Source organism: Amblyraja radiata, chromosome 17 (assembly GCF_010909765.2).
Source record: "Amblyraja radiata isolate CabotCenter1 chromosome 17, sAmbRad1.1.pri, whole genome shotgun sequence".
Taxonomy (NCBI): Eukaryota; Metazoa; Chordata; class Chondrichthyes; order Rajiformes; family Rajidae; genus Amblyraja; species Amblyraja radiata.
This window is the reverse complement of record NC_045972.1, coordinates 43559427-43586476: the sequence shown is the minus strand read 5'-3', so window position 1 is coordinate 43586476 and position 27050 is coordinate 43559427. Positions and strand designations below refer to the sequence as shown.

The window sequence follows — 27050 nt, the reverse complement described above, 5'->3', positions numbered from 1 at the left end:
GTGTTTAGTAGCAAAGGACATTTTTATGTTCAGACTGCTCACATCAAATTCAAGGGAAATTTATAAAACCTTCTCTCAAAAATGAACTAATTGGTGAAAGAAAAGACATTTGTTCCAATTCCAAAGTGCATGGGTGACATTTTGTGTCGAGACCCTTCTTCAGACCCGAAACGTCGCCCATTCCTTCTCTCCAGAGATGCTACCTCACCTACTGACTTACTCCAGCATTTTGTGTCTACCTTCGATTTAAGATTCAAGATTCAAGAGAGTTTATTGTCATGTGTCCCTGATAGGACAATGAAATTCTTGCTTTGCTTCAGCACAACAGAACATAGTAGGCATTGACTACAGAACAGATCAGTGTGTCCATATACCATTGTATAAATATATACACACATGAATAAATAAACTGATAAAGTGCAAATAACAGATAATGGGTTATTAATGTTCAGAGTTTTGTCCGAGCCAAGTTTAATAACCTGATGGCTGTGGGGAAGTAGCTATTCCTGAACCTGAACATTACAGTCTTCAGGCTCCTGTTTAAACCAGCTGATTTAATGTTGATTTAAACCAGCATCTGCAGTTCCTTCTTACTCATCAAAGTCCATTGTCCGTCCCTCTGCAATGAGTGAAACTTTTCTGTCTGTAGCCGTTGTGCAGGAAGTGGTAATGTTCAATGTTCTTCCTCCACAGACGGCAACCATGCACAGTCTCCGAGGTGTTTAACTTCTGCTGGGTGCTGTTTATTCAGGCGAAAGGTAAGCAGATAAAACACTGTGGGGAAGTGGGGAGAGTTTTTATCAGCCAGAGTGCAACTTTTAATTGACAGTAGGAATGCCCTGAACCAAACAAATCATTGCATAGATTAAGGTATTAAAGTGTCAATGTGGTAGCGGTAAAGCTTCTGCCTCACAGTGTCAGAGGCACGGGTTCGATCCCAACCTATGGTGCTATCTGTGTGGAGTTTGTGCGTTCTCCCTGTGACCTTTTCTGCGGGTGCTCCGGTTTCCTCCCACATTCCAAAGATGTGCGGGTTTGTAGGTTAATTGGCTTCTGTCAATTGCTCTCAAGTGTGTCGGGAGTGAATGAGGAAGTGGGATAACTTAGAACTAGTGTGCGGGTGATAGATGGTTACTGCACACTCGGTGGATCAAAGCCACTCTATCTCTAAACCAAACCTGATCACTTTATTGACTTTGAGATCGGTATGCAGCAGCGCACCCCAATAACTTGAGGTCAATACATTTTTCTGTCTCAAATCAAAAGCCTTTTGATAAATTGTCCAGTTTCATAGCAGAACTTGCTTTTTTATTATTGGGCAGATATTTCAGGATGACTATCAGGAAATTAAGAACTTTAACCTGTAGGCCTGAGTTATACAAGTTCTTAGTTTAGTTTAGGGATACAATGTGGAAACAGGCCCTTCGGCCCACCGAGTCCTCGTCGACCAGCGATCCCCACACATTAACACTATCCTACACACACTAGTACCATACTCGTTCCATACACCCACCACCCTTTACATGAAAAGGTTATTAACCTATTTAATATTGGTTATCACAAGCTTTTTAAAATATCTATATATTTTTTTAATTCATATTGAATTTGCCTACTTTAGGTAACTTCCAACTACCCCCCCCCCCACCCCCCGCCTCAAATCCCCCTTTCTGCCCCACATTCACACTATCCTACACATACACCAAGCCAATTAACCTACAAAACTGAACATCTTTGGAGTGTGGGAGGAAACCACGCAGGTCACGGGGAGAATGTACAAACTCCGTACAGACAGCACCCGTAATCAAGATCGAACCCGGGTCTCCGGCGCTGCAAGTGCTTAATGCCCCTGTCCCACTTAGGAAACCTGAACGGAAACCTCTGGAGACTTTGCCCCCCACCCAAGGTTTCCGTGCGGTTCCCGGAGGTTGCAGGTAGTGAGACTGACAAAAACCTCCGGGTACTGCACGGAAACCTTGAGTGAGGCTCAAAGTCTCCAGAGGTTTCCGTTCAGGTTTCCTAAGTGGGACAGGGGCATTAGGCAGCAACTCTACCGCTGTGCCACCATGGATGCCCAAGCTTGTTTATATTAGCTTGAACATTAAACAATGGTAATCCTTTGATTACAAAATATGTCGAGCCATTTAGCAAACAATGTGAAGTGTTTTCATATTATTATTATGGGCGGGCGGCGCGACCGATGTCGCAGCGGCCTCTGCAGTCTGTCTGTGTTTTTTTTTGTTTTTTTTGTCCTGTTGAGGGTTTAGTTTGTAATGGGTTTTTAAATGTGTGTGGGTGGGGGAAACTTTTAAATCTCTTCCCTGCATGGAGACCCGACCTTTTTCCCTGTCGGGTCTCCGTTGCCGTTGGGGCCTAGCGCCGTGGAGCGGCCTCCAACCGGAGCGACCTGGGGGCTCAAGTCACGGAGCCTGTGGAGCTGTGGAGCCGTGGACCTACCTCCGTGGAGCTGGCCGGCTTCGGAGCGTGGAGAGCTGCGGGGGCGAGCTGCTGCGACCCGACTCCGGTGGATGGTGACACCGGGAGCTCGCGGGTCCCCGGTGGGAGACCGCTTTGCGGGGCACCGGCAACAGGTTGAGAGTGACCTGGAGGGGGGCCTTACAACGCCCGGCGCGGCTGTAAATTGCCGCGGACTTGCTAGCGCCCGCCGGGGGCTCCAACATCAAGACCCGGGGCAGGGCCCTACATCGCCCGGCGTGGCTTTGAGTGGCCGCGGACTTGCTAGCGCCCGCCGGGGGCTTTGACCTCGACTTCGGGAGAGGAATGGAGAGCAGGGGAGAGACAAGTCTTTGCCTTCCATCACAGTGAGGAGGAGATTCACTGTGATGGATGTTTATGTGAATTGAATTGTGTTGGTGTGTGTCTTGGTTCTTTTTTTGTATGGCTGCAGAAACCAAATATCGTTTGAACCTCATGTGAGGTTCAAATGACAAATAAAAGGTATTGTATTGTATTGTATATCCAATGTACTTGTTAAGATGAACATCTAAAGGCTGCAACTTGGCTTGTGTCAGGAATTGCAACTGGATCTTTATTGAAATTCAAAGTTGTGATATGATCTTTGATCATTTTAGAGGGAACGGTTAAGGTGGAAAAGGCCCTTGATTATGTTGGCTGCTTTCCCGAGGCAGCGTGTAGTGTAGATGGAGTCAGTGGTGGGGAGGTAGTCACAAAATGCTGGAGTAACTCAGCGGGACAAGCAGTATCTCCAGAGATGCCGCTTGTCCCGCTGAGTTACTCCAACATTTTGTGCTAACCTTCGATTTAAACCAGCATCTGCAATTCTTCCCTTCACATCAAAAGTCTGTTCTGTGTGGTGGACTGGGCTTTGTAACTGTGAATGACTTTGACCTCCATGGATAAATGGGTTAGCCTGTACTGAAGGGATTACATAGCGACAGATTTTACTGAAGACAAGAATGCAGTAAAGTATTTGTCCTTTGATGTTGATTATTGATTGGTGAAAATGGTGCGTGCATTTTGCAGTCCAGTGAGTTTGAAAATCTCTGATATTTGATGTTTGAAAGAGTCTGAAGAAGGGTTTCGGCCCGAAACGTTGCCTATTTCCTTCGCTCCATAGCATCCGCTGAGTTTCTCCAGCACTTTTGTCTACCTTCGATTTTCCAGCATCTGCAGTTCCTTCTTAAAGAGTTTGAAAATAACACTGGGGGGGGGGGGTGAAAATAAATTGTGAATCACATGCAAAATTTGCAGGGGGGGGGGTGAAATTTATGCTGCAAAAAGGTGCCAGCAGAAACAGAGATACTGCGGTAAAGTTGGGTCAGATTGGGTACAGATATTTGGAAACCCACAAAAGTGTCCAATATTGCCCTGGGTTCATCTCGTTTCCAATGGTTTAGTCCAGTGATTCACAACCTGGGGCCATGGCAAATTTCAGGGGGGCCACAGAAAAATCTTGGGATTTAGGGGGCCACAGGTTCAATGAAGGGGGCCACTTTTTTTCCACTAATAATGTCAGGGGGGGGCCACAGAAAAATTAAAGATCACAAGGGGGTCATGAACTAAAAAAGGTTGCAAACCACTGGTTTAGTCCATTGTAGCTTAGCTGGTTTCGAGGTGAATTTTGTGGCCTTTGCATTTCAGGTGCAGCACGGTGGTAGAGCAGTAGAGTTGCTGCCTTACAGCGACCGAGACCCCCGTTCAATCCTGACAACGGGTGCTGCCTGTCCGGAGTTTGTACCTTCTCCCTGTGATTGCGTTGGTTTTCCCAGGTTCTCCCACATTTCAAAGACGTACGGGTTTGTTGGTCAATTGGCTTCTGTAAAAATTGTAAATTGTCCCTATTGTGTAGGATAGTGTTCGTGTATGGGGATCGCTGGTTGGCACCGACTCAGTGGGCCGAAGGGCCTGTTTCCATGTTGTATCAATAACCTAAACTAAACTAAATTAAACAAATGACATTGCAGTAACAAAACCAAATACCAACATGAGCTTTGGAGTTAAATAAAAATTTGACACGGCAGGGGTTAAAAATTCAAATGTTCCGTTTCGACTTGGAAATCATATTTTGGATGAGAAGGCACAAAGCTGGTGGTGCAAGTGTTGCTGGAGACGACATTGGACATGGTGACCATCAATCTATATGTTTCATGGTAGTTAGCATAAGGAAAAGGTTGATCCCCAAGTTGAAGTGCTGAATTGGGGGGAAGGTAGATCTAATTATTCGGGTGAGGTGTAGGCTTTACTTTTAGACTTTAGAGGTACAGCGTGGAAACAGGCCTTTTGGCCCACTGAGGCCGTGCTGGTCAGCGGTCCCCGTACACTTGCACCTTTCTACACACTGGCCACGATTACAATTATACTACAAACCTCTGCTACTTTGGAGTGTGGGAGGAAACCGGGGAACCTGGAGAAAGCCCAAGCAGTCACGGGGAGAACGGTACAAACTCTGTACACACGGCACCCGTAGTCGGGAGCGATCCCGGGTCCCTGGCGCTGTGAGGCAGCAACTCTACCGCTGCGCCACCATGCCACTCACAGTGATAGGGTTGATAGAATCTTTTTTTTGCCATGGTAGGCATATCAAAAACAAAAGATAGGAAGGTGAGAGGAAGGAGTTTCAAAGAGGATTTTAGTCGTTTATTTTAACACAATGGTGTCTAGAATTGGCAGCAAGAGGAAGTGGTGGAATCAGATACATTTACAATGTTTAATAGGCAAGGCGTAGAAGGATATGAAGCTAATGTGGGCAAATGGGGTTCTGGCGATGGGCAGGGAGGTTGGCATTGATGTGGGGAACTGAAGGGTCCGTGTCTAAGTTCTACAACCCTGTGACTCTAAGATCTGATGTTTACTCTTGAAGTAAGGCAACCTGGTTTTATTACACGGGAGAAACTGCCAGAACAGGATATGGAAATTAATTTTAATTCCGCAAAAGAAAATAGCCAAATAATTGAAGTGTTTTATTTTTTCTGTTGGGTTTCGGACGGATTCCAACTCTTGTGACTTGATTTAGTGTGTCGTTATTGTTCGTTTCCTGATTAAAAGTTTCCACTTTCGTTGATACTTTCATGTTAAGAAATGATCAAGGCAGCTGGCCCCCGTGGAATAATCAAATTATCTGCTTGTTGACCCAATTAATAACATGTTTGGGCACATTAACCCACTGATATTTAACCTAATGGTTCCTGTCTAAATAATGCAATTAATGTTTCACAGACTGCGACCCACATTGAATGCAGAGTTTAATCCAAACACGCAAAAAACCTGTACAGTAATTATTTTGTTACTGCCATGATTGGAGTATTTTCTTTAATATGTGGCCACTCTGCAGTGAAGTATGAAGTTTAGGATTAGGGTCACCTCATTATCAGCGACACTAGGTTACATGGAAAAAGCTGCAAACAACTAAAATGTTTTCCCATTGTCAGTAATAGACTTGGGATATTTTTTTAAATCATTCCAGTCCTTGTCTTTTACAGTCCACTATTGTATCTGCTCCACCACCACCCCTGACATCGCGTTCCAGGCCCCCACCACCCACTCCAAATGTAAAGGCAAAGTGATTAGTTGAGAGGTACAGCAGGGAAACAGGCCCTTTGGCCCACCGAGTCCATGCCGACCGTCGATTACAATAGACAATAGGTGCAGGAGTAGGCCATTCGGCCCTTCGAGCCAGCACCGCCATTCAATGTGATCATGGCTGATCATCCCCAATCAGTCATTGTTCATCCCCAATCAGTCATCCCCAATCAGTACCCCGTTCCTGCCTTCTCCCCATATCCCCTGACTCCGCTATTTTTAAGAGCCCTATCCAGCTCTCTCTTGAAAGCATCCAGAGAACCTGCCTCCACCGCCCTCTTGAGGCAGAGAATTCCACAGACTCACCACTCTCTGTGAGAAAAAGTGTTTCCTCGTCTCCGTTCTAAATCACCCGTTCACACTAGTTCTACATTATCCCACTTACACCAGGGACAATTTGCAGAGGCCAATTAGCCTACAAGCGTTTAGTACGTGGGAGGAAACTGGAGCACACGGATGAAACCCACAGGGAGAACATGCAAACTCCACACAGACGGCAGCCAAGACCTGGATTGAACCTGGATTGAACCCGGATCTCTGGCGCTGTGAGGCAGCAGCTCTACCCGCTGCACCAAGAGCCGCCCCTCAGGCAGTCACGGCAACCAGTCTCGACAACCCTTTGCTTTTGTCTGCAATCACTTCCTTCTCAGACACTTGGCACCATTTACTTTCAGTGACCTTCAGATAATCACTGAAAATGTAGGAAATCATTAACTGTCCCTTGTTCTCCACCAATGAAGTGTTACTACTGTTCATTATCTTTAGAGTGGCTTATTGGTATGGAGGGTGGATTTGCATCAGGCTCTGTCTTAATGTCAGTTTATGGTTCCAGTAAAGGTTTACTCTAAGAACTGTGGATTCTGGCATTACTTTCTGCAGGTCACTGTGCCCTCTCAATAACCCAAACGATGTCAGTACTTGTGTTTGAAGTGCCAACAGTATCCTTTCTGTTGCGCAACTCAACGGGACAGGCAGCATCTCTGGAGAGAAGGAATGGGTGACATTTCGGGGTTGAGACCCTTCCACAGACTAAAGAAGGGTCTCGACGCGAAACTTCACCTATTCCTTCTCTTCCACAGATGCTGCCTGTTCCGCTGAGTTACTCCAACTTTTTGTGTCTCTCTTCAGTTTAAACCAGCATCTGCAGTTCCTTCCTACACATTCTGTTGTGTTACATCAGTAGCTCCTGTACCCTAATCATAAGACTGCTCCTCATCCATTGTGTGGAAAATAAGTGGATGAAATTCAATGCCGCAGTATTTTTTAATCCTTAGTAGCCCTGTCCCAGTTCGTTCCAAGAGCTCTCCCGAGTTTGCCCTGATTCGAACTCGGAGATTTACGGCAATGGCCACTCGTCGGTACTCGAGGCTCTCGTGGACATTTTTCAACATGTTGAACAATCTTCACGAGTCTTCCCGTGCTTACCTGCCGTTAGCGAGTCTTCCCGAGTACCTGCCGTTAGCGTTACGAGCCGCTAAGAGACGTCCCCGAGCTCCGACGTACCCGCTACGTTCATTCTCCGTGCTTACCACAAGTTTTTGGTTTTTTTTTAACTCGGGAGAGCTCTTGGAATGAACTCGTACCGTGGTTCAGGGCTTTAAATCCTCAATCCAGAGTTTGCTTCAATTATCAAGCATTAGCAAAGGAAATTGCGATGTTTAATCAGGTACAGTTATAATAATTTCATTGGTTGCATGATGTCCTTTCAATAGAATTCCATACCACAAATACTAGGTTGACAAAAAAAATATGATAAAACCATTTTAGAATGCATAGCTGCAAATTTGCTTATTCATATCCTAAAATTAATATCTTGACCTCGGGTGATGCAATGCCATTATTGGATTCAATATCCCTCCCATTTCTTGGCCTCCCCACCCCAATTTTAAACGTTACATCCAGTATTTCTGCGGTATCAGAATCAATATTGTCCTGCCTTTCATCACTGCCTGTGATTTATTTTTTTAACCCTTTTCTATATTGTTCCTTTGTGATATTCTCATGGTGTCAGGCTCTGTCCAACTCTGACAGGAGTGAGTCTAAGCTCTCTGCCTAAAGTGGTGTAGTCACTGAGCCCATTCTCATCGATGTTTTGGATGTTGCCAATGTCCAGAGAATTAGCTGGACCAGCCAAGTACCGTGGTTCCAAGACCAGTTCATAGACGGAGATCCCTGAGGCAAAAGCCTCATCTCCTGACTTAGAGTCCGAGAGTCATACAGTGTGGAAACAGGCCCTTCAGCCCAACCTGTCCGTACTAACCAACATGCCCCATCTACACTCGTCCCACCAGCCCACGTTTGGCCCATATCCCAACGAATGCAGTCGCACAACTCTGCACAGATTTGAGTATTAAAAGAAAATTGATTCAGTGGGGGCATCTCAAAGTCTTCGTAATTAATTGAGGACAATTAGAAATAAAACCAGTACAATTTGTGAGGCCTTGACTTGTGAGGCCTTCAGTCATTTTGTTTTGGGAGATTGTATGTGTGCTGTGGATGTGGGTAGATGTAATTTAGTTTAGAGATACAGCATGGAAAGCTGCCCTTCGGCCCAACGAATCAATGCTGACCATCGATCACCGGTTCACATTGGTTCAATGTTAACCCACTTTCATCCACTCCCTTCACATTTGTGGCCCTTTTTTCAGAGGTCAGTTAACCTGCAAATCCCCACGACTTTGGGGGGACATGGGAGGAAACTGGAGCATCCGGAGGAAACCCATGACGTCACAGTGAGAACGTGCAAACTCCACACCGACAGCACCCGAGGTCAGAATCGAACTCGGGTCTCTGTTACTGTGCCGCTGGTAGGTTTTGCACATGTCATGAGTTTGGCTTGAGTCATAGGGCAGTCACGGTGGTGCAGCGGTAGAGTTGCTGCCTTACAGCGAATGCAGCGTCGGAGACCCGGGTTCGATCCCGATTGCGGATGCCGTCTGTACATTGTTTGTAAGTTCTCCCCGTGACCTGCGTGAGTTTTCTCCGGGATCTTTGGTTCCCTCCCACACTCCAAAGACGTACAGGTTTGCAGGTTAATTGGCTTGGTAAAATGTAAATATAGTCCCGGTGTGTATAGGATGGTGTTAATGTGTGGGGATCGCTGGCCGGTGCGGACCCGGTGGGCCGAAGGGCCTGTTTCCGCGCTGTATCTCTAAACTAAACAAAACTAAAAATAGTCATAGAGTGATACAGTGTGGAAACAGGCCCTTTGGCCCAACTTGCCCACACCGGCCAACATGTTCCAGCTACACTAGTCCCACCTGCCTGCACTGGGTCCATATCCCTACAAACTTGATGAAGGTGTTTGTCTTTTCCTATTGTATTTATATGTGTGTAAATATTTGGAATAGATGCAACTATTCCTGCCTTTGCCTGGAGCAAGTAAATGTCAAGAGATCCCTGCTGTCTTGTACACTGCCATTCCACTTCACTACTTAGTGCTTGAACAAGTGGATAGAGCCATACAGAACAGGAACAGGCCCTTCGGCCCAACTTGTCCATGCCGACCAAGATTCCCCACCTGCCCATGCTTGCCCCATATCCCTCTAAACCTTAGATAGACACAAAATGCTGGAGTAACTCAGCGGGTCATGCGGCATCTCTGGAGAAAGGAATATGGGAGGTTTCGGGCCCAGACACTTCTTTAGACCCCTACCCGAAACGTCACCTGTTCCTTTTCTCCAGAGACATTGCCTGTCTAGCTGAGTTACTCCATCTCTCTGTCTTCGGTGTAAACCAGCATTTGCAGTTCCTTCCTACACATTCTGTATTACAATCCTTGTCCAGGATACATTCAACCCCCCTCGGTGCCCAGCGGTCGCGGAACTCCCTCAGGGTGCCCGTAGACAGGGCGGTGTATTCCCTTTCCATCCGCACCCGGGCACGGACGTATCCCCGGAAAAGGGGCAGGCAGCCGGCTCGGGTAGAGCCCTCCATCGTCTGCCGCCTTGACTCGCGGATGGCCAGCTTGGCCAGGCCCAGGAGCAACCCAACCAGGACATCTTCAGCCCTACCATCTCCCTTACGCACAGGGTGTCCAAAGATGAGGATGGTGGGTGAGAAATGCAGCCAGAAGGCAAGGAGCAGCCCCTTTAGGTATTGAAACAGTGGCTGCAGCCTCACACTCTACATGTACACGTGGTACACAGACTCTTCCAGCCCGCAACAGTGGCAGGCGGCATTCTGGTGAACTCTTGGCAGTTTGTTCACTGAGGGCGGCACGGTGGCGCAGCGGTAGAGTTGCTGCCTCACAACGCAAGAGACCAGGGTTCGATTCCGACTACAGGTGCTGCCTGTACGGAATTTGTACGTTCTCCCCGTGATCTGTGTGGGTTTTCTCCGGGTGTTCTGGTTTCCTCCCACACTCCAAAGACGGACAGGTTTGTAGGTTAATTGTCTCTGGTATAATTGTAAATTGTCCCCAGTGTGTGCCGGATAGTTTTAGCGTGCGGGGATCGCTGGTCGGCATGGACTCGATGGGCCGAAGGGCCTGTTTCTGCACTGTATCTCTAACCTCTACACACTAGAAATCCCATCAACATGGCTAAAGGGTTTGGAATGTCACACTCTTGACTTTGGATCGGGAGACCAGCTTTTGGCTGGAACTGCAGCTGAAGACTTAATTGCACTTGGTGACATATCCGCACCATCTGCCAGGTATGCTGCTCCAGCCTCAGCAGACTGCAGCTGGGACCCTCGAAGCACAGGCAGTTTAGACATGCTGGAACCTATGTGGTCTATGCAGCGATGGATAATTGTGTATCCAGGGATTTGTACCGACCTGTGCAGGCTTGCTCACTCCCTGCTCAGGATTATGCCACTTGTGGCCTTCAGTCAGGCAGAGGCTGAGCTGCTCTTTACCTCTCCCAGCTTCACAGTCGAATCGCCAAAGCTGATCCAGCCTCCGGCTTGGAGGAGAAGTTGGAACGATAAGCCCAAGTTCAGTGCATTTAATATCCTACAGGGCTTGCAAACAACTTTTGCTGAGGTAAGGAACTGTACCTCAAGCTTGCAAAAGGTATCACCCAGTCTATCCTCTCTATTTGGGCGGCACGGTGGCGCAGCGGTAGAATTGCTGCCTTACAGCACCGGAGACCCGGGTTTGTCTCTGACTACAGGTGCTGCATATACGTAGTTTGTATGTTCTCCCGTGTGGATTTCTCTGGTTTCCTCTGGATAGTGTTAGTGTGCGGGGATCTCTGGTCGGTGCGGACTCAGTGGGCCGAAGGGCCTGTTTCTGTGTGGTATCCCAAAACTAAACTAAATTGCAGACCTGTGTCTAACGGATAGACTCAAATGCTGGAGTAACTCAGAGGGTCAGGTAGCATCTCTGGAGAAAAGGAATAGGTGACGTTTCAGATTGGAGCCCTTCAGAGTGAAAGATAGAGGTGAAGGAAGTGGGGGGGAATCTTGAGACGAAAAAGGCCAGAACAAAACAGGTCCAGCAACAGATGACTTCAGGAAGGGTGGAGTCGACGATGGCCAAACCTGGGGAAGATGTGCTAATGACAAGCTTACAGGGATGTGGACAGTGGAATTAGAAGGATGACTAGGGTGTGGGGAGAGAGGGGAGATACGTCAGTCAATGATGCCGGCAGTCGCTGAAAAATTTGCCAAGTGGGACAGGCCCTTTAGTGTGAGGGGATCGCTGGTCGGCGTAGAGGTGGTGGGCTGAAGGGCTGTTTCCGCGCTGTATCTCTAAACTAAACTAACATACAATTCTACTTTATGATAAAATGGTATTTTTGCAACTTGAGTGAGTCGTTGAGGGTTAATAATGTCGGCTTTGAATAGATACTTTACCTCCGCTTTAAGTGAGTTTCCACTTGCAATGAAATCTTGTTTCAGATGAAGCAGGCATTTTGTATTTTAAACAAGAAAATCTGCAGCAGGGGGAGAATATTTAAAAGCACTCCAGAGCTTTCTTTTTAATGCATCTGAGAGAATGGATCAGGCAGTAACATCTTTTAAAGTAATTTGCCAGGCACTGCTTGGGGGGGGAGAGAAGAATGGAGTAACAATAGACTTCCAATCATTGATTTCCAGCAGGTTTTTAACAGGGAACTGAATAAACGGAAAGCTTTTTTTTTCCCAACTTTTTCTGAAAATTGCAGTATGGTTGCCAAATCTTCATCATAGCCATGAGTAAATTATAATAAATGTCAATATTTGGCCTTACAAAACATCTGTGAAAATATGAACCTTGCAACTCTGATGGCTTGGACTGCAGCAGCAGCATATAGATTTGAAAACTCTTTGGATTTGCTGAGAAGAAAAATAAGCGCGCATATTAAATGTAAACAATAATTTCTAGAAATGAAATTTGCAGCTGGAATTGTTCTTTATTTGACGGTGATCTATTGGTTTCTCGTTCCCCTGTTTAAAGGAAAACTGTTTTAACATTGGCCATTTAACTGTTTTAACAAAGTCTTTCAGGCCTCATTCAACTCCATACCGCCCTGGTGGTTGAACAAACGATTGACAGATACAACAGACCCTTCGTCCCACTGAGTCCCCACCGATCATCAATCACCCCGTTCGTACTAGTCCACTATTTCCCATTTTCTCGTCCACTCCTCGTGCCCCCTCATTATCACCACTTCCACAGCCAACAATGGACCATTGTGGGCTCCACCTTTCCTCGATCACCCTTGCTGGCCTTGATTTGTTCTTATCATCCCTTTTATTCCTTTCTTCCTTGTACGTTTTCACACCTTCGGTTTCCCTTTCCCCTGACTCTCAGTCTGAAGCAGGGTCTCGACCCGAAACGCCACCCATTCCTTCTCTCCAGAGATGCCTCCTGTCCTGCTGAGTTACTCCAACATTTTGTGTCTATCTTAAAGCTTCAGACAGTTATTTAAATGGCATTTGTAGATACTTTGGAAAATACAAAGCTTACACTCCAATCCAATGTACCCCTTCAGCCAAAGCACTGGGAAATGTCCAGGAAAATTGTCCCTGGACCCCATTAGCAAACATCACAAAACTGTTCTTCCTCCCTCTCAGCTTCTTTCCAGAGTACTGTTTAGTACATGTTAAAATGCTCAACTGGGGTAAGGCCAACTTTGAGGGGATGAAAGGAGGTCTTGCTCAAGTTGACTGGAGCAGGCTATTTGAGGGGAAAAAAACATCAGCCAAGTGGGATGTTTTTAAAAGTGTGCTGACAAAAGCTCAGGATGTGTACGTCTGCATTAGAGTGAAAGGCAAAGCAGCCAAACGTAAGGAAGCTTGGCTGATGAGGGAAATTGAGGCGTTGGTCAAAAACAAGAAGGATGCATGGGACAGGTATAGGCAGCTGGGAGCAAGTGCATTCCTGTAGGAGTTTCAGCTAACTGAAAAATATCAGATGGGCAAAAAGGGGCCAGGAGATAGCTCTGGCGGGTAGCATTAAGGACAATCCCAAAATATATCATAAATACAAGGGGGAAAAGGATAACAAGAGAGAGAGAGTGGGACCTCTCAGGAATCAAAGCGGTCACCTCTGTGTGGAGTCACAGGAGACGGGCAAGGTCCTCAATGAATATTTCTCCTCTGTATTTACTGAGGAGAAAGACAGTAGGACACAGGGTCTTGGGGCAGGCAACGGAAGTGTCTTGAGAGCAGTCAGTTTTACCGTCGAAGAAGTACTGAAGGTACTGTCGTGTATGAAGTTAGACACAATCCCAGGGCCAGATCAGATATATCCAAGGACATTGTGGGAAACTAGAGAGGAAATTGCGGGAGCCCCGGTTGAAATCCGATCTCCCGGATGCTCAGCACTTCACCTCCCCCTCCCCCTCCCATTCCCAATCTGACCTTTCTGTCCTGGGCCTCCTCCATTGTCAGAGTGAGGCCCAGCTCAAATTGGAGGAACAGCACCTCATATTTTGCTTGGATAGCTTACACCCCAGCGGTATGAACATTGACTTCTCCAACTTCAGATAACCCTTGCTTTCTCTCTCCATCCCCTCCCCCTTCCCACTAGTTCTCCCACTAGTCTTACTGTCTCCGACTACATTCTATCTCTGTCCTGCCCCCTCTCCTGTCATCAGTCTGCAGAAGGGTCTCGACCCGAAACGTCACCCATTCCTTCTCTCTAGAGATGCTGCCTCAACCACTGAGTTAAGGGCCTGTCCCACGTGGCGATTTTTTCGGCAACTGCCGGCATCATTGACTAATGTATCAGGTCAGCGGAAAATACGCGGCGTGACGCGGCGTGATGATGTTTGACGCGGCGTGATGACGTTTGACGCGCGGTGTTTTTCAAGTGTCGCACCATTTTTTTTTATCGCCGCTGGATTTTGAAATATTCAAAATCTTTTGGGACACTGATACAACGCTGGCAAAATCGTTAAGTGGGGCAGGCCCCTTTACACCAGCATTTTTGTGTCGACCCTTCGGCCCAGCGAGTCTGTACTGACCAGCAATCCCCGCACATTAACACAATCCTACACACACTGGAGACAATTTACACTTAATCGCTTGCAGCTAATTAACCTACAAACCCGCACGTCTGTGGAGAGTGGGAGGAAACCGAAGATCTCAGTGAAAACCCACGCAGATCACGGGGAGAACGTACAAACTCCGTACAGACAGAATCCACAGTCAGGATTGAACCGGGACCTCCGGCGCTGCAAGCACTATAAGACAGCGACTCTACCGCTGCGCCACTGTGCCGCCCGGTACTAATCATAAAGGTTCTGTTAGCAGTCCTGAACTACTATCTACAGTAGTACCTCATTGGAGACTCTAGGGCTATCTTTGATTGGACTTTGCTGGCTTTACCTTGGACTAAACGTTATTCCCTTAATCGTGTATCTGCACACTGTGAATGGCTCGATTGTATTGTCTTTTCGCTGACTGGTTAGCACACAACAAAAGCTTTTCACTGTACCTCGGTACACACGACACTCAAACTTAATCAGTCCAATTGTAGCACACAGTACAGCACAGGAACGGGCCCTTCGGCCCATCATGTTTGTGCTAAACATGATGCCAAGTTACAATGATCTAATCTGCCTGTGTATGATCCACATACCTCAGTCCCCTGCGCTTCCAAGCCACACATGGGATCAATTGAGGTCACATATTTCAGTGTACAAAGAATTCAACTTGACTATTGGCCATTGAAATAGGCTGGTTCAAGAGTAAAGAGAATTAATAGAATCTGATTGTCTGTGAGGAAGTAAGGTCTCTCAGTTTCCGCGCCAGTTCCCTGCAAAGCTGTGATCTCAGCGCCTTATAATACTTCCTGCACACTCATGACCCTGCAACCAAATTCTGCTCTAAGTCCTTTAAGAAGGAACTGCAGATGCTGGAAAATCGAAGGTACACAAAAATGCTGGAGGAACTCAGCGGGTGCAGCAGCATCTATGGAGCGAAGGAAATAGGCAACGTTTCAAGGGTTTTGGCCCGAAACGTTGCCTATTTCCTTCACCCCATAGATGCTGCTGCACCCGCTGAGTTTCTCCAGCATTTTTGTGTACCTTCTGCTCTGTCCACTTGCAAGTTTGCAGATGATCATCAGTGTAGCAGGCCAGGTCTCAAACAATTATGAGGCGAATTAGAGGGTGGCACAGCGGGTAGAGCTGCTGCCTCACAGCGCCAGGGGCCCCGGCTCGATCCTGACTAGGGATGCTGTCTGTACGGAGTTTGCAGTTCTCCCTGTGATCGCGTGGGTTTTCCCCGTGTGCTCCGGTTTCCTCCCACACTCCAAAAACGTGCAGGTTTGCAGGTTAATTGCCAAATGTAAACTGCCCCTAGTGTGTAGGATAGTGCGGGGATCTCTGGTCGCCACCGACTTGATGGGCCGAAGGGCCTGTTTCCGCACTGTATCTCACAACTGAACTGAACTGATCATGTTTTTCAACTTCGAATTTGTACGAGCTGATTTGTAGGCCCTTATCTTTGACAGTGAGTGAATAATTTATTTTGAATGTAATCGTGATTATTTTCTAGAATTAATGAACTGTTTCGGACTGCAGTGTTATTGACTATAAATGAATTATGCTGCTCTTGGTGGGGATTTGAACCGCTAAATCCATTCCATTAAAATATTATAATATAGTCAGCAATAACCTTAAAGACCACATCCATCAAATTGTTAGAAGCAAAAACGTAGTGGTTATTTAAACATCAAATCTCTTTGTTTCCTGCATTTTGATGGCGCTTGTAGAAATTTAGTTTAGTTTAGTGATACAGGCCCTTCGGCCCACCGAGTCCGCACCGACCAGTGATCCCCGCACATTAACACTATCCTGCACACACCAGCGATAATTTTACATTTGTACCAAACCTACAAATCTGCACGTCTTTGGAGTGTGGGAGGAAACCGAAGATCTTGCAGCTATGTTTATTCCCTCAGTGCCTCATCAACAATTCACTTTGGTTTGTATCAGGAAGTCATGGGGCAGTGGCAACCAAAGATGAATTATTTCCTTGGGGTAAAATTTTGAGAATAAACGAAAGCTGAAATTGGTAGAATACCTTTGAGGATCCTTAGCCTGTGGAGAGGAAACGTCAGTAGTAACTGTGTGTGTGCGTGCGCGTGTGTATAAGTGTGTGGTGTGTGTATATATATATATATATGTGTGTGTTGGTATATATGTGTGTTTGTATATATACGTGTGTGTGTGTGTGTGTATATATATGTGTGCGTGTGTGTATATGTATGTGTCTGTATATATGTGTGTGTGTGTGTGTGTCTGTATATATATATAGATATATATACACACACTGAACTTTTTCCTCATCTATCATATTTAGAGAGTGCCATGTTTGCATATTGTGGTGTGCTGCTGCAAATAAGAATGTCATTGTTCTATCTGGGACACATGACAATAAAACACTCTTGATACTTGAACTACTGGGGTATGACTGCTGTACCGTTTCTCCGCTGCCACCCTTTCCATCACTGAGCACAGCAGCAACACACGCTCAACGTGTCTGGACATGTCCACATGATGCCTCCTATAACTTCCTGTAAAAACCTTTTGTAATCTGAGGCTCTAGGGCACTGGAGAGTAATTACAGTAAATATACAAGATTTCTGTGAGTATACTTGATTCATTTTGATTTACATGCGTGGTACATGATTGTTATTATAGCCACCTGATTATTTTTCATGCCATTTGAAGACAAGTTGCATGTATGTGTTCTTGTATCATAAACTCAATTTAATCACTATTAGTGGCAGAGTAGGTTTCTAATCTTGGCTGTTTCTGGGGAATATTTAATTCCAAAGCACAACAAAGAGGAAATGGTATCTGATTTCCCCGTTCCCGCTTTGAACTGCATCTGCAGTCAGCATATGTCTGGGCCACGGTTGATAGTGGACAAAGAGGGATATTCCTTTCATTCTACTTTATTTACATCAGACTGTGTCTAAATGTAGGAATGACCCGTGTGATGTAGACTGTATTTCTGCAGACTGGATAACACGCAACACGGTACACGTGACAATCAGCTCAACTCAATATAAGGCCATTTAAAACCGTGTCGTGTTAATGGAAGCATTGGTTTATTGAGCTTGGATTACCTTTAATGTTGGTGGTTCAGGACCGTAGCAGGAAGAGTGGTGGGGTCTTGGGTACGAAAAACAAGCCTCTGCCGTTGATTAAAGGCCCTGCAACGGCCCAGATCTCGAATGGATCGGGCGCCACTGTAAGAGGCCGAGCACGTGGATCGGACGCGGACTGCAGTGGAACGGAGCAGCGATGGACACTTGATGCTGGTTTAAACCGGAGATAGACACAAAATGCTGGAGTAACTCAGCGGGACAGGCGAGAATGAATGGGTGACGTTTCGGGTCAATAGACAATAGGTGCAGGAGTAGGCCATTCGGCCCTATAAGAACGGGGACAAGGAAACACTTTTTCTCACAAGAGTGGTGAGTGTGGAATTCTCTGCCTCAGAGGGCGGTGGAGGCGGGTTCTCTGGATGCTTTCAAGAGAGAGCTAGATAGGGCTCTTAAAAATAGCGGAGTCAGGGGATATGGGGAGAAGGCAGGAACGGGGTACTGATTGGGGATGATCAGCCATGATCACATTGAATGGCGGTGCTGTCTCAAAGGGCCAAATGGCCTACTCCTGCACCTATTGTCTATTGCCTATTGAGCACGCATCGCCATTCATTGTGATCATGGCTGATCATTCACGCGGGTCTGGACCCTTCTTCAGACTGGTGTCCTTATTTGTAAACCAGCGCCTGTAGTTCCTTAGATAGAAATAAAATGCTGGAGTAACTCAACAGGTCAGGAGAAATGGTTGACATTGCTGGTCGGAACCCTTCTTCAGTTCCTTGTTTGTACAATGTGCTGGATTGGTTCAGTTTTTATATCGGCACTGACCAATTTGTCATAGTCCTACAGGACAGAAAGTGGCTCTTTGAACCACCATGTCCGTGCCGACCATCGTACCAATCTACACAAAGCCCATTTGGCCTTCTATGCCATGGTAATTCAAGTGCTTGACTAGATGTTAAATGTTGTGGGGCTGCTTGCTTCCACTACGCATTCATGGTGTTTCACAGTCTGCCCAGCCGGGTAGCAAAGGTTCTTTCTCAAATCCCCTCTCAACCTACCTTAACTCTACGTTAGTAACTCAGCGGGACAGGCAGCACCTCTGGAGAGAAGGAATGGGTGACGTTTCAGACTGAAGAAGGTTCTCGACCCGAAACGTCACCCATTGGTCTCCAAATCTGAGGAAGGACATTATTGCCCTGGAGGGAGTGCAGAGAAGGTTCACCAGACTGATTCCTGGGATATCAGGACTGTCTTATGAAGAAAGACTGGATAGACTTGGTTTATACTCTCTAGAATTTAGGAGATTGAGAGGGGATCTTATAGAAACTTATAAAATTCTTAAGGGGTTGGACAGGCTAGATGCAGGAAGATTGCTCCCGATGTTGGGGAAGTCCAGGACAAGGGGTCACAGCTTAAGGATAAGGGGGAAATCCTTTAAAACCGAGATGAGAAGAACTTTTTTCACACAGAGAGTGGTGAATTTCTGGAACTCTCTGCCACAGAGGGTAGTCGAGGCCAGTTCATTGGCTATATTTAAGAGGGAGTTAGATGTGGCCCTTGTGGCTAAGGGGATCAGAGGGTATGGAGAGAAGGCAGGTACAGGATACTGAGTTGGATGATCAGCCATGATCATATTGAATGGCGGTGCAGGCTCGAAGGGCCGAATGGCCTACTCCTGCACCTAATTTCTATGTTTCTATGTTTCTATTCCTTCTCCCCAGAGATGCTGCCTGTCCCGCTGAGTTACTCCAGCATTTTGTGTCTATCTTCGATATAAACCAGCATCTGCAGTTACTTCCTACACATGAACTCTATGCTGTCTGGTTTTAGATTTGATGGTTTAATGGTGTTTTATTTTGTGACATGTAAAGGGGATTCTCAACAAAATTCTTGTTCGCCGTTCAATGGTACTTTATTGTCTCAGCTACTTAGGTACAGTGAAATCCCTCTTTTGCATACAGTTCATTAAAAATCTTACTACACTTAATCTTACTGTACTCAGCCCACCAAGTCCGCGACGACTCAGTACTCCAGCACTATCTTGCGGGACAATTTGCAATTTTACCGAAGCCAATTCACCTGCAATCCTGCATGTGGATGTGGGAGGAAACCGGAGTAGCCGGAGGAAACCCACGCAGGTCACGGGGAGAAGGTATAAACTCCATACAGACATCACCCGTAGTCAGGATCGAACCCGGGTCTCTGGTGCTGTAAGGCTGCAACTCTACCGCTGCGCCACCCGTGGTGATGGGGTTGATAGAATCTTTTTGCCATTGAACCACCGTACGTTTGGCAGCCTCGCCAACAGTCTGTCTGTTTTTTTGTCTTTTTTAATTATTTTTTGTGTGTTTTAAAAGTTTGTGTAAATGTTCTCTGGTTTGGTTTATGTGAGGGGTGGGGTCTGTGGCCGAACATCATGGAGCTGGAGGCCTCGCTCTGGACTGACCGAGCTCCACCGCTGGGCGTGGACTTACCAACGGGGCCGATCCCTTGTCTGCAGATTTTACCATCGAGGGCTCGCTGTCTCGGGAGAGACCGAGTCGGGAGATCCTGGAAGCTGCACGACGTCGACTGGTCAGATCGCTGGCGCAGCGGAGCTAAGATTCCCTCCCGATGCAGGAGCTTGATCGCCCTGGCGCGGAGGGCCCAAATCTCCTTCCATCACAGTGAGGAATGTGGAGGAGTCACTGTGGTGGATGTTCATGTTAAAATGTATTTTGTGTGCTCCGTTGCTTTTTATTTGTGCGACTAACTTGGCGAATGAAATTCCTCGTATGTTGCAAAAGTGTTATTGTATTGTGGACGTATCAAAAACAAAAACAAAAGGGCATTGGTTTAAGGAGAGTGGAGTGGAATTTTTTTTTCTATGCAAGAGCAGGTTGTGCCTGGTCAAACGTCGAAAATAAAATAGCTCAGTTCCACCCTTGTTGCCAGTGTGGATAGTTGAAATGCTTGTGGTCATGAAGAAGGCAGATATCCAGTGACGCTTCGTGTTGATGGGTGGTTTATTTTTCTGAGCTCCGTAGTGGAATTTTACAGTCCGTGGAGACGAAGGAAATGATCAGTAAAAGGCAAATGCCAGTTGCAACCTGAACACCAGAGCACATCATGGAAACTTTCTGAACTGTTAACTCGTAACAGTGGTGATTTTAATGAGACTCGCTAATAAGTGAACAAAACAGGTTATGTGAGTGGAACTTAATATTTTAGAAAGATGATTTTCAGTTTTGTGAATAATGCAGTAACTCGTATGGTTAAAAAGCAGTAGATGTCTTGGGTCAGCATTTGCAATTGATTCTTTGTCTTTTGGAGTTAAAATACACAAGGAACTGCAGATGCTGGTTTATGGGGGGGGAAAAGCATAAAGTACTGGAGTAACTCTATCTTACAGGTTGAAGAAGGGTTCCGACCCGAAACATCACCTATTCCTTCTCTGGTTATAGGTTCTGGTTCTGGTGGTTAGCACGCAACAAATGCTTTTCACTGTACCTTGGTACATGTGACAATAATCTAAACTACACAACTCAGTAGAAACATGACATTTGGGGTCAGGACACTTTTACAAAGCCGTGTCCCGATCCAACCCCCCCAATGTTGTCTCTCCTCTCCCTCCACAGGTGCTGCCTGACCCGCTGAGTTAATCTTGCACTTTAGGCTTTTAGACTTTTGATATACAGTGTTGAAACAGGCCCTTCGGCCCACCAAGTCCGTGCTGAGCAGCAATCACCTGTCAACTAGCAGGATCCTACACACTAGGGACAATTTACAAAAGTCAACTAATCTACAAACATGTACGTCTTTGGAGGGTGGGTGGAAACCAGAACACCTGGAGAAAACCCACGTGGTCAAAGGGAGAACTTTCTAACTCTGTACGGACAGCACCCGTAGTTGGGATCGAACCTGGGCCTCTTGCGCTGTAAGGCAGCCACTCTACCGCTGTGACACCGTGCCACCCTATATATACCTACACCCTACTTGGCCCACATATATGTCAAATCAAATAAACCGACAAGGTAAACAAATTATCAAGACATGATGAAAATATTGGGGTACAAAATGTATTTGCAATGTTAAATGTTGTCTCTTTTTTCTCTAGGAAACTTTCCAATGATCAGTGATGATCTTGTTAACTCCTATCACCTCCTGCTGTGTGTACTCGATCTGGTCTATGGGAATGCTTTGCTTTGCTCGCACCGGAAAGATTTGTTGAATCCTGCTTTCAAAGGTAGGTCTTTTCTGAAGCTGTGGTCTTCAGCTCACATTTTGTCTGAAGTAGATCAGAGGTATAAAATCAGGGCTCGAAATTAACTGTTGCCCGGGTGCCAATGGCCACCTAAAGTGCTGCCGGGCAACCTAAATGCCGAGTCATTTTGCTCGGCTTGGCACTGCAGTAACTGGTTTATACCGAAGATTGATACAAAAAACTGGAGTAACTCAGCGGGTCAGGCAGCTCTGGAGAAAAGGCGACGGCTGTAGTGGTGACGGAGGATCGGAGCAGATGATGGGCCCGCACAGCAGCAGTGGCAGCGGCTCCACCTCTTCCTCCTCCCGCACCCCGCCCGCCCTGATAGCGGCCGCTGCTTACCACTGATTTGGTCAGGAGATATTTCAGTTGAAATTTTAACGTTAATTCTGAAGTGGGAATGATGGTAACAGCGTTTATCAAGAATTTCTTTTTAATCTGGTGCGTACAAACTGGGTACAAAATGCCTTTAGAAATTTCCTTGCAACCTGTATATTTTGTAGGGAAAAATTATGTGGGAAGCGAGAGTGTTTCTGTACCCATAGCAATAATGACCCATGCTATGGCCATGTCATGATAAATTTTGGTCCTTCACAGAAAACATGCTTGCATCAATCTGTAGTGTGCATGGTTAAGCATATATGTTACCATGGTCCAGGATTTATTGACACAGGTTGATTATACGCTGAATAATCCAACCACATTTTTGTTTGGAAGTGGAAAAAAATTGCATTTATTGCATCGTGTAAAGAGAGTTGAGATATTATATTATAGAAACATAGAAAATAGGTGCAGGAGTAGGCCATTCAACCCTTCGAGTCTGCACCGCCATTCAATATGATCATGGCTAATCATCCAACTTTCTGTTATAACTTTGCCAGATGTCATTGTGGTATATATCATGTCTTGATTAGTGAATATGTTTAGTTTGTGACTTTATTTGAAGCAGAAATAATATGTGAATGCTTCATTGAGAATGATTCCGACTGGTAACTATGCACTTCGTCCGAGCACATTATCGCACACGTCATGCAAGCCGTCTTAAATGACCACCAAAACTGTCATTTGGCAACCTAAAAAGCTGCCTAGGTTGCCCGGCTGGCAACAGGGAAAAAAAGTTAAGTGAGAGCCCTGAAAATCTTTGTCTAGGAAGGAAATGCAGATGCTGGTTTATACCAAAGATAAGACACAAAGTGCTGGAGTAACTCAGCGGGATAGGCAGCATCTCTGGAGAGAAGGAATGGGTGACGTTTTGGGTCAGAACCCTTCTTCAGATTGAAAGATTGAGGTAGTTGGGAGAGCGGGGGAATTGGAGGTGAGTAAAGGATAGGGCCGGCAACAGATGACCTCAGGTAGTGTGGAGCTGGGGAAGATGTGCTAAGGAGAGGGATACAAATGGAACTGGTAGGATGACTAGGGTGGTGGAGGAGGGAGGAGGAAGTAATGCAGGAATTACTTGAAATTAGAGAAATCATGAAATCATTTCCCTTTTTGCAAAGCAACTTTTTCACGTTAAGTGTCGATTCTCTTCAGTGACATTAAGCTGTTGGGTTTCAGTGAAAGGTGACGAACAGTGTAAATGTAGAATGCTTGTTCCCATGGAAGCCATTTACTATGGAAATGTGAAAAACTGCAGATGCTGGGGCATCTTGAGCAAAAAAACAAAGGGTCAGGCAGCATCTGTGGAGGGAAATGAACAAAGGACTTCTCTGGTCTGAAGAAGGGTCCTGACCCATAACGTCTTCTGTCCATTTCCCTCATCAGATGCTGCTTGACCCACTGTGTTCCTCCAGCAGTTTGTCTTTTTCTTTAACTCTATTTACTATTACTGGGTGAGGGGAAGAAAGATTTAATGGGAACCTGAGAGGTAACAAAGGCTGGTGGGTGTATGGACCGAGCTGCCGGAGGAGGTAGTTGAGGCAGGTACTATCTCAACGTTTAAAAAACATTTAGACAGGTACATGGATAGGGTTGGTTTAGAGGGATATGGGCCAAAAGCAGGCAGGTGGGGTGAGTGTAGCTGGGACATGTTGGGTGGTTGTGGGCATCTTGGGCCTGTTTCCATGTTGTATGACTCTTTGACAAAATGTGTTAGAGTAAAGGGTCAGGCAGCATTCCTGGAGAACATGGGTAGGTCGGAACCCTTCTTCAAAAGAATCCTCACCTGCCCATGTTGTCCGGATATGCTGCCTGACCCACTGGTTTACTCCAGCACTTTGTGCCCCCTTAACCTCGGTCAACCTTGGTGGGAGATTCTAGGACCAGAGGTCATCGCTTCAGAATTAAAGGGCACTCTTTTAGAAAGGAGGTGAGGAGGAACTTCTTTAGTCAGAGGGTAGTTAATCTGTGGAACTCATTGCCACAGAGGGCTGTGGAGGCCAAGTCAGTGGATATTTTTAAGGCAGAGATAGACAAATTCTTGATTAGAACGGGTGTCAAGGATTATGGGAGAAGGCAGGAAAATGGGATTAGTAGGCAGTGCTCAGCCATGATTGAATGGCGGAGTAGATTCGATGGGCCGAATGGCTTAATTCTTCTCCTATAACATGTGAACCCTCTTTCTCTTGTTCTCGTGTGGCTATAAATCTTTTTCTTTAAGTCTTGAACATGCATGGATTGAAGAGTCAAAATGATCAAGTTTGATAAAAGTACAAAGAATTCCATTTCTCTGAGAAAAGAATCAGTGTCTTCATCACCAGTCCTAATTTTGCTGGTTCTTTTTCACCTAATATTGTGAGTCTCCAGTCAGAAGAAACCATATCTCAGCATCTTTTCCTGCTAACCCCTTTCAGAATTTTGTTCCGATGTTCATTCTGGTTTCACAATGGTTACACTGGCTTTGGTTTAGTTCAGTGATGCAGCGTGGAAACGGGCCCTTGAGCTCACCGAGTCCACGCCGATCTCACTTTTCACATCCTGTACACCAGGGGCAATTTACAGAAGCCAATTAACCTACAAACCTGCACATCTTTGGCAGATGAGAGGAAACCGGAGCACCCAAGGAACCCCACGTGGTCACAGGGAGAACGTGCAAACTCCACACTAGCAGCATCCGTAGTCAGGATTGAACTCGGGTCTCCGGCGCTGTGAGGCAGCAGCTCTACCCGCTGCGCCACCGTGCTTCTAACAATTATCAGGGCCAAATGGTCTACGTACCACCTGCCTGCATGTCATGCTCTATTACAATTGTTCCATTGTATGATTCTTCAGATATTTAAGAACCACAAAGTGCTGGAGAAACTCAGCAGGTCAGGCAGCATGTGTGGAAGGAATGGACAGATGACATTTTGGGCTGGGACCCTTCTTCAGTCCAAACTTTTAAGAATCACAGATAGACACAAAGTGCTGGAGTAACTCAGCGGGCCAGGCAGCTTCTCTGGAGAGAAGGCATGGGTGACGTTTTTGGGTCCAGACCCTTCTTCAGAACTTTTATAGTGCAGAACTTCTGATGTGGTTAAACGGTAACCGCAAGAGGGAATAATATAATCATGAGGCAAAACGCACGATCCACCCCATAAAATAACAAGAAAACGCAGTAAATTATAAAAGAGGCATTTTCATGCTTTGCGCTTTTCGTAAACAGCACAGGGTTATATTATCCAATTCCTTTCTTGACAGAGCACCTGTGTGTCATTAATATCCTACACACTCTGCCAATTCTCCTCCGCAATGAATCCAGCGCTTGTAGTAATTTGGCAGGAACCTGGCAGTCTGAGTTCTGCCGAATTATACACTCTCCCTTCATACCGGGATAGAACTGCACTCCAAAGACTTCTTCATGGTCCGAATTTAGAGGCTTGGCAACTCCAGCCACCTCGAGCTGCTATCTGTATCACTGTTACAGGAAGGCAAAACAACTATTTTGTGATGTGATCGCGGCCACACATATCTCTTCTGCTGCTGTAGAAGATGTGCTTGCTGTAAATTAGCAAGGGCAGCGCAGCTGGTAGAACCACTGGCTCACGGCGCCAGGGACCCGGGTTCGATCCCGACCTCAGGTAGGGCTGTCCGTGTGGAGTTTGCACAGTCTCACTGTGACCGCGTGGGTTTCCTCCCACATCGCAAACTCGTGCGGGTTTGTCGGTTAACTCGCCTCTAACTTGCCCCGAGTGTGTACGGAGTGTTTGAGGAATTGGGATAACGTGGAACTAGTGTGAGCGGGTGGTTGATGGTCAGCAAGGACTCGGTGGGCCGAAGGGCCTGTTTCCATGCTGTATCACGAAATTAACCCCTCTCTGAAGTCTAAAGTTTTGGAATCTTGAATAAACTGGAATATTGACTCTCCATCCTTGGTCACCCGGCAACCGTGCCTGTGTGCTCGCTACTTAATTACTTGTGATACTCCTTGCGCTGTCAACTCATTTGACTTGCTACGCATAGAACATAGCACAGCACAGGTGTGTCACGGTGGCGCAGCGGTAGAGTAGCTGCCTTATAGCATTTGCAGCGCCAGAGACCCGGGTTCGATCCCGACTACTACGGGTGCTGTATGTACGGAGTTTTACGTTCTCCCCGTGACCGCGTGGTTTTTCTCCAAGATCTTCCGTATTCCTCCCACACTCCAAAGACGTATAGGTTAATTGTCCGGGTATAAAGGTAAATCGTCCATAGTGTGTGTAGAATAGTGTTAATGTGTGGGGATCGCTGGTCGGCGCGTATTCGGTGGGCCGAAGGGCCTGTTTCCACGCTGTATCTCTAAACTAAAGTTAACACAGAAACCGGCCCTTTGGCCCACAATATCTGTGCTGAACATGCTGCTGAGATCAACTCTTATCTGCCTGCATATAACCCATATCCCTCCATTCCTTGCATATTCATGTGCCTATCCAAAAGTCTCTTGAGTGCCACTATCATATCTGCCTCCACCACAACCCATGGCAGTAAGCTCCCTCAGTTAATAAAACCCTGATCCACACATCTATAAATTTTGGCCCCTCTCACCTTAAAGCGATGCCCAAAATGATTCGATATGTCCACCCTGGGGGAAGATACACTGTCCACCCTATCCAAGCCCCTTATAATTTTATAAACTTCTATCAAGTGTTCGACCTCCAGTGTTATAGAATGAACAGTCCAAGTCTGTCCTGCCCCTCCTTTGCGCGAATACTCTCTAAACCAGGCACCAGTCTGAAGAAGGGTCTCGACCTGAAACATCGCCTATTCCTTTCCCCAGAGATACTGACTGACCCGCTGAGCTACCCAGTCCATGCCGACCATCGATCACCAGTTCAATGTTATTCATCTCTCTCT

The 27050-nt window shown here is 46.3% G+C and overlaps 1 protein-coding gene across 3 annotated transcripts in view; it reads left to right on the top strand.

Annotated features, from left to right (window-relative positions):
• rbl2 (RB transcriptional corepressor like 2) overlaps window positions 1–27050 on the top strand; it is an 87803-nt gene that overhangs the window by 5452 nt on the left and 55301 nt on the right. Inside the window, exons 4-5 of one of the 3 annotated variants that reach the window (XM_033036330.1) lie at window positions 694–758; window positions 21654–21782. In XM_033036330.1, coding sequence (XP_032892221.1) covers window positions 694–758; window positions 21654–21782 — 194 coding nt within the window. Of the gene's footprint in view, window positions 1–693; window positions 759–10878; window positions 11045–20612; window positions 20745–21653; window positions 21783–27050 lie in introns of those variants that run through there. The other 2 variants (XM_033036331.1, XM_033036332.1) reach the window with 2 other exon arrangements.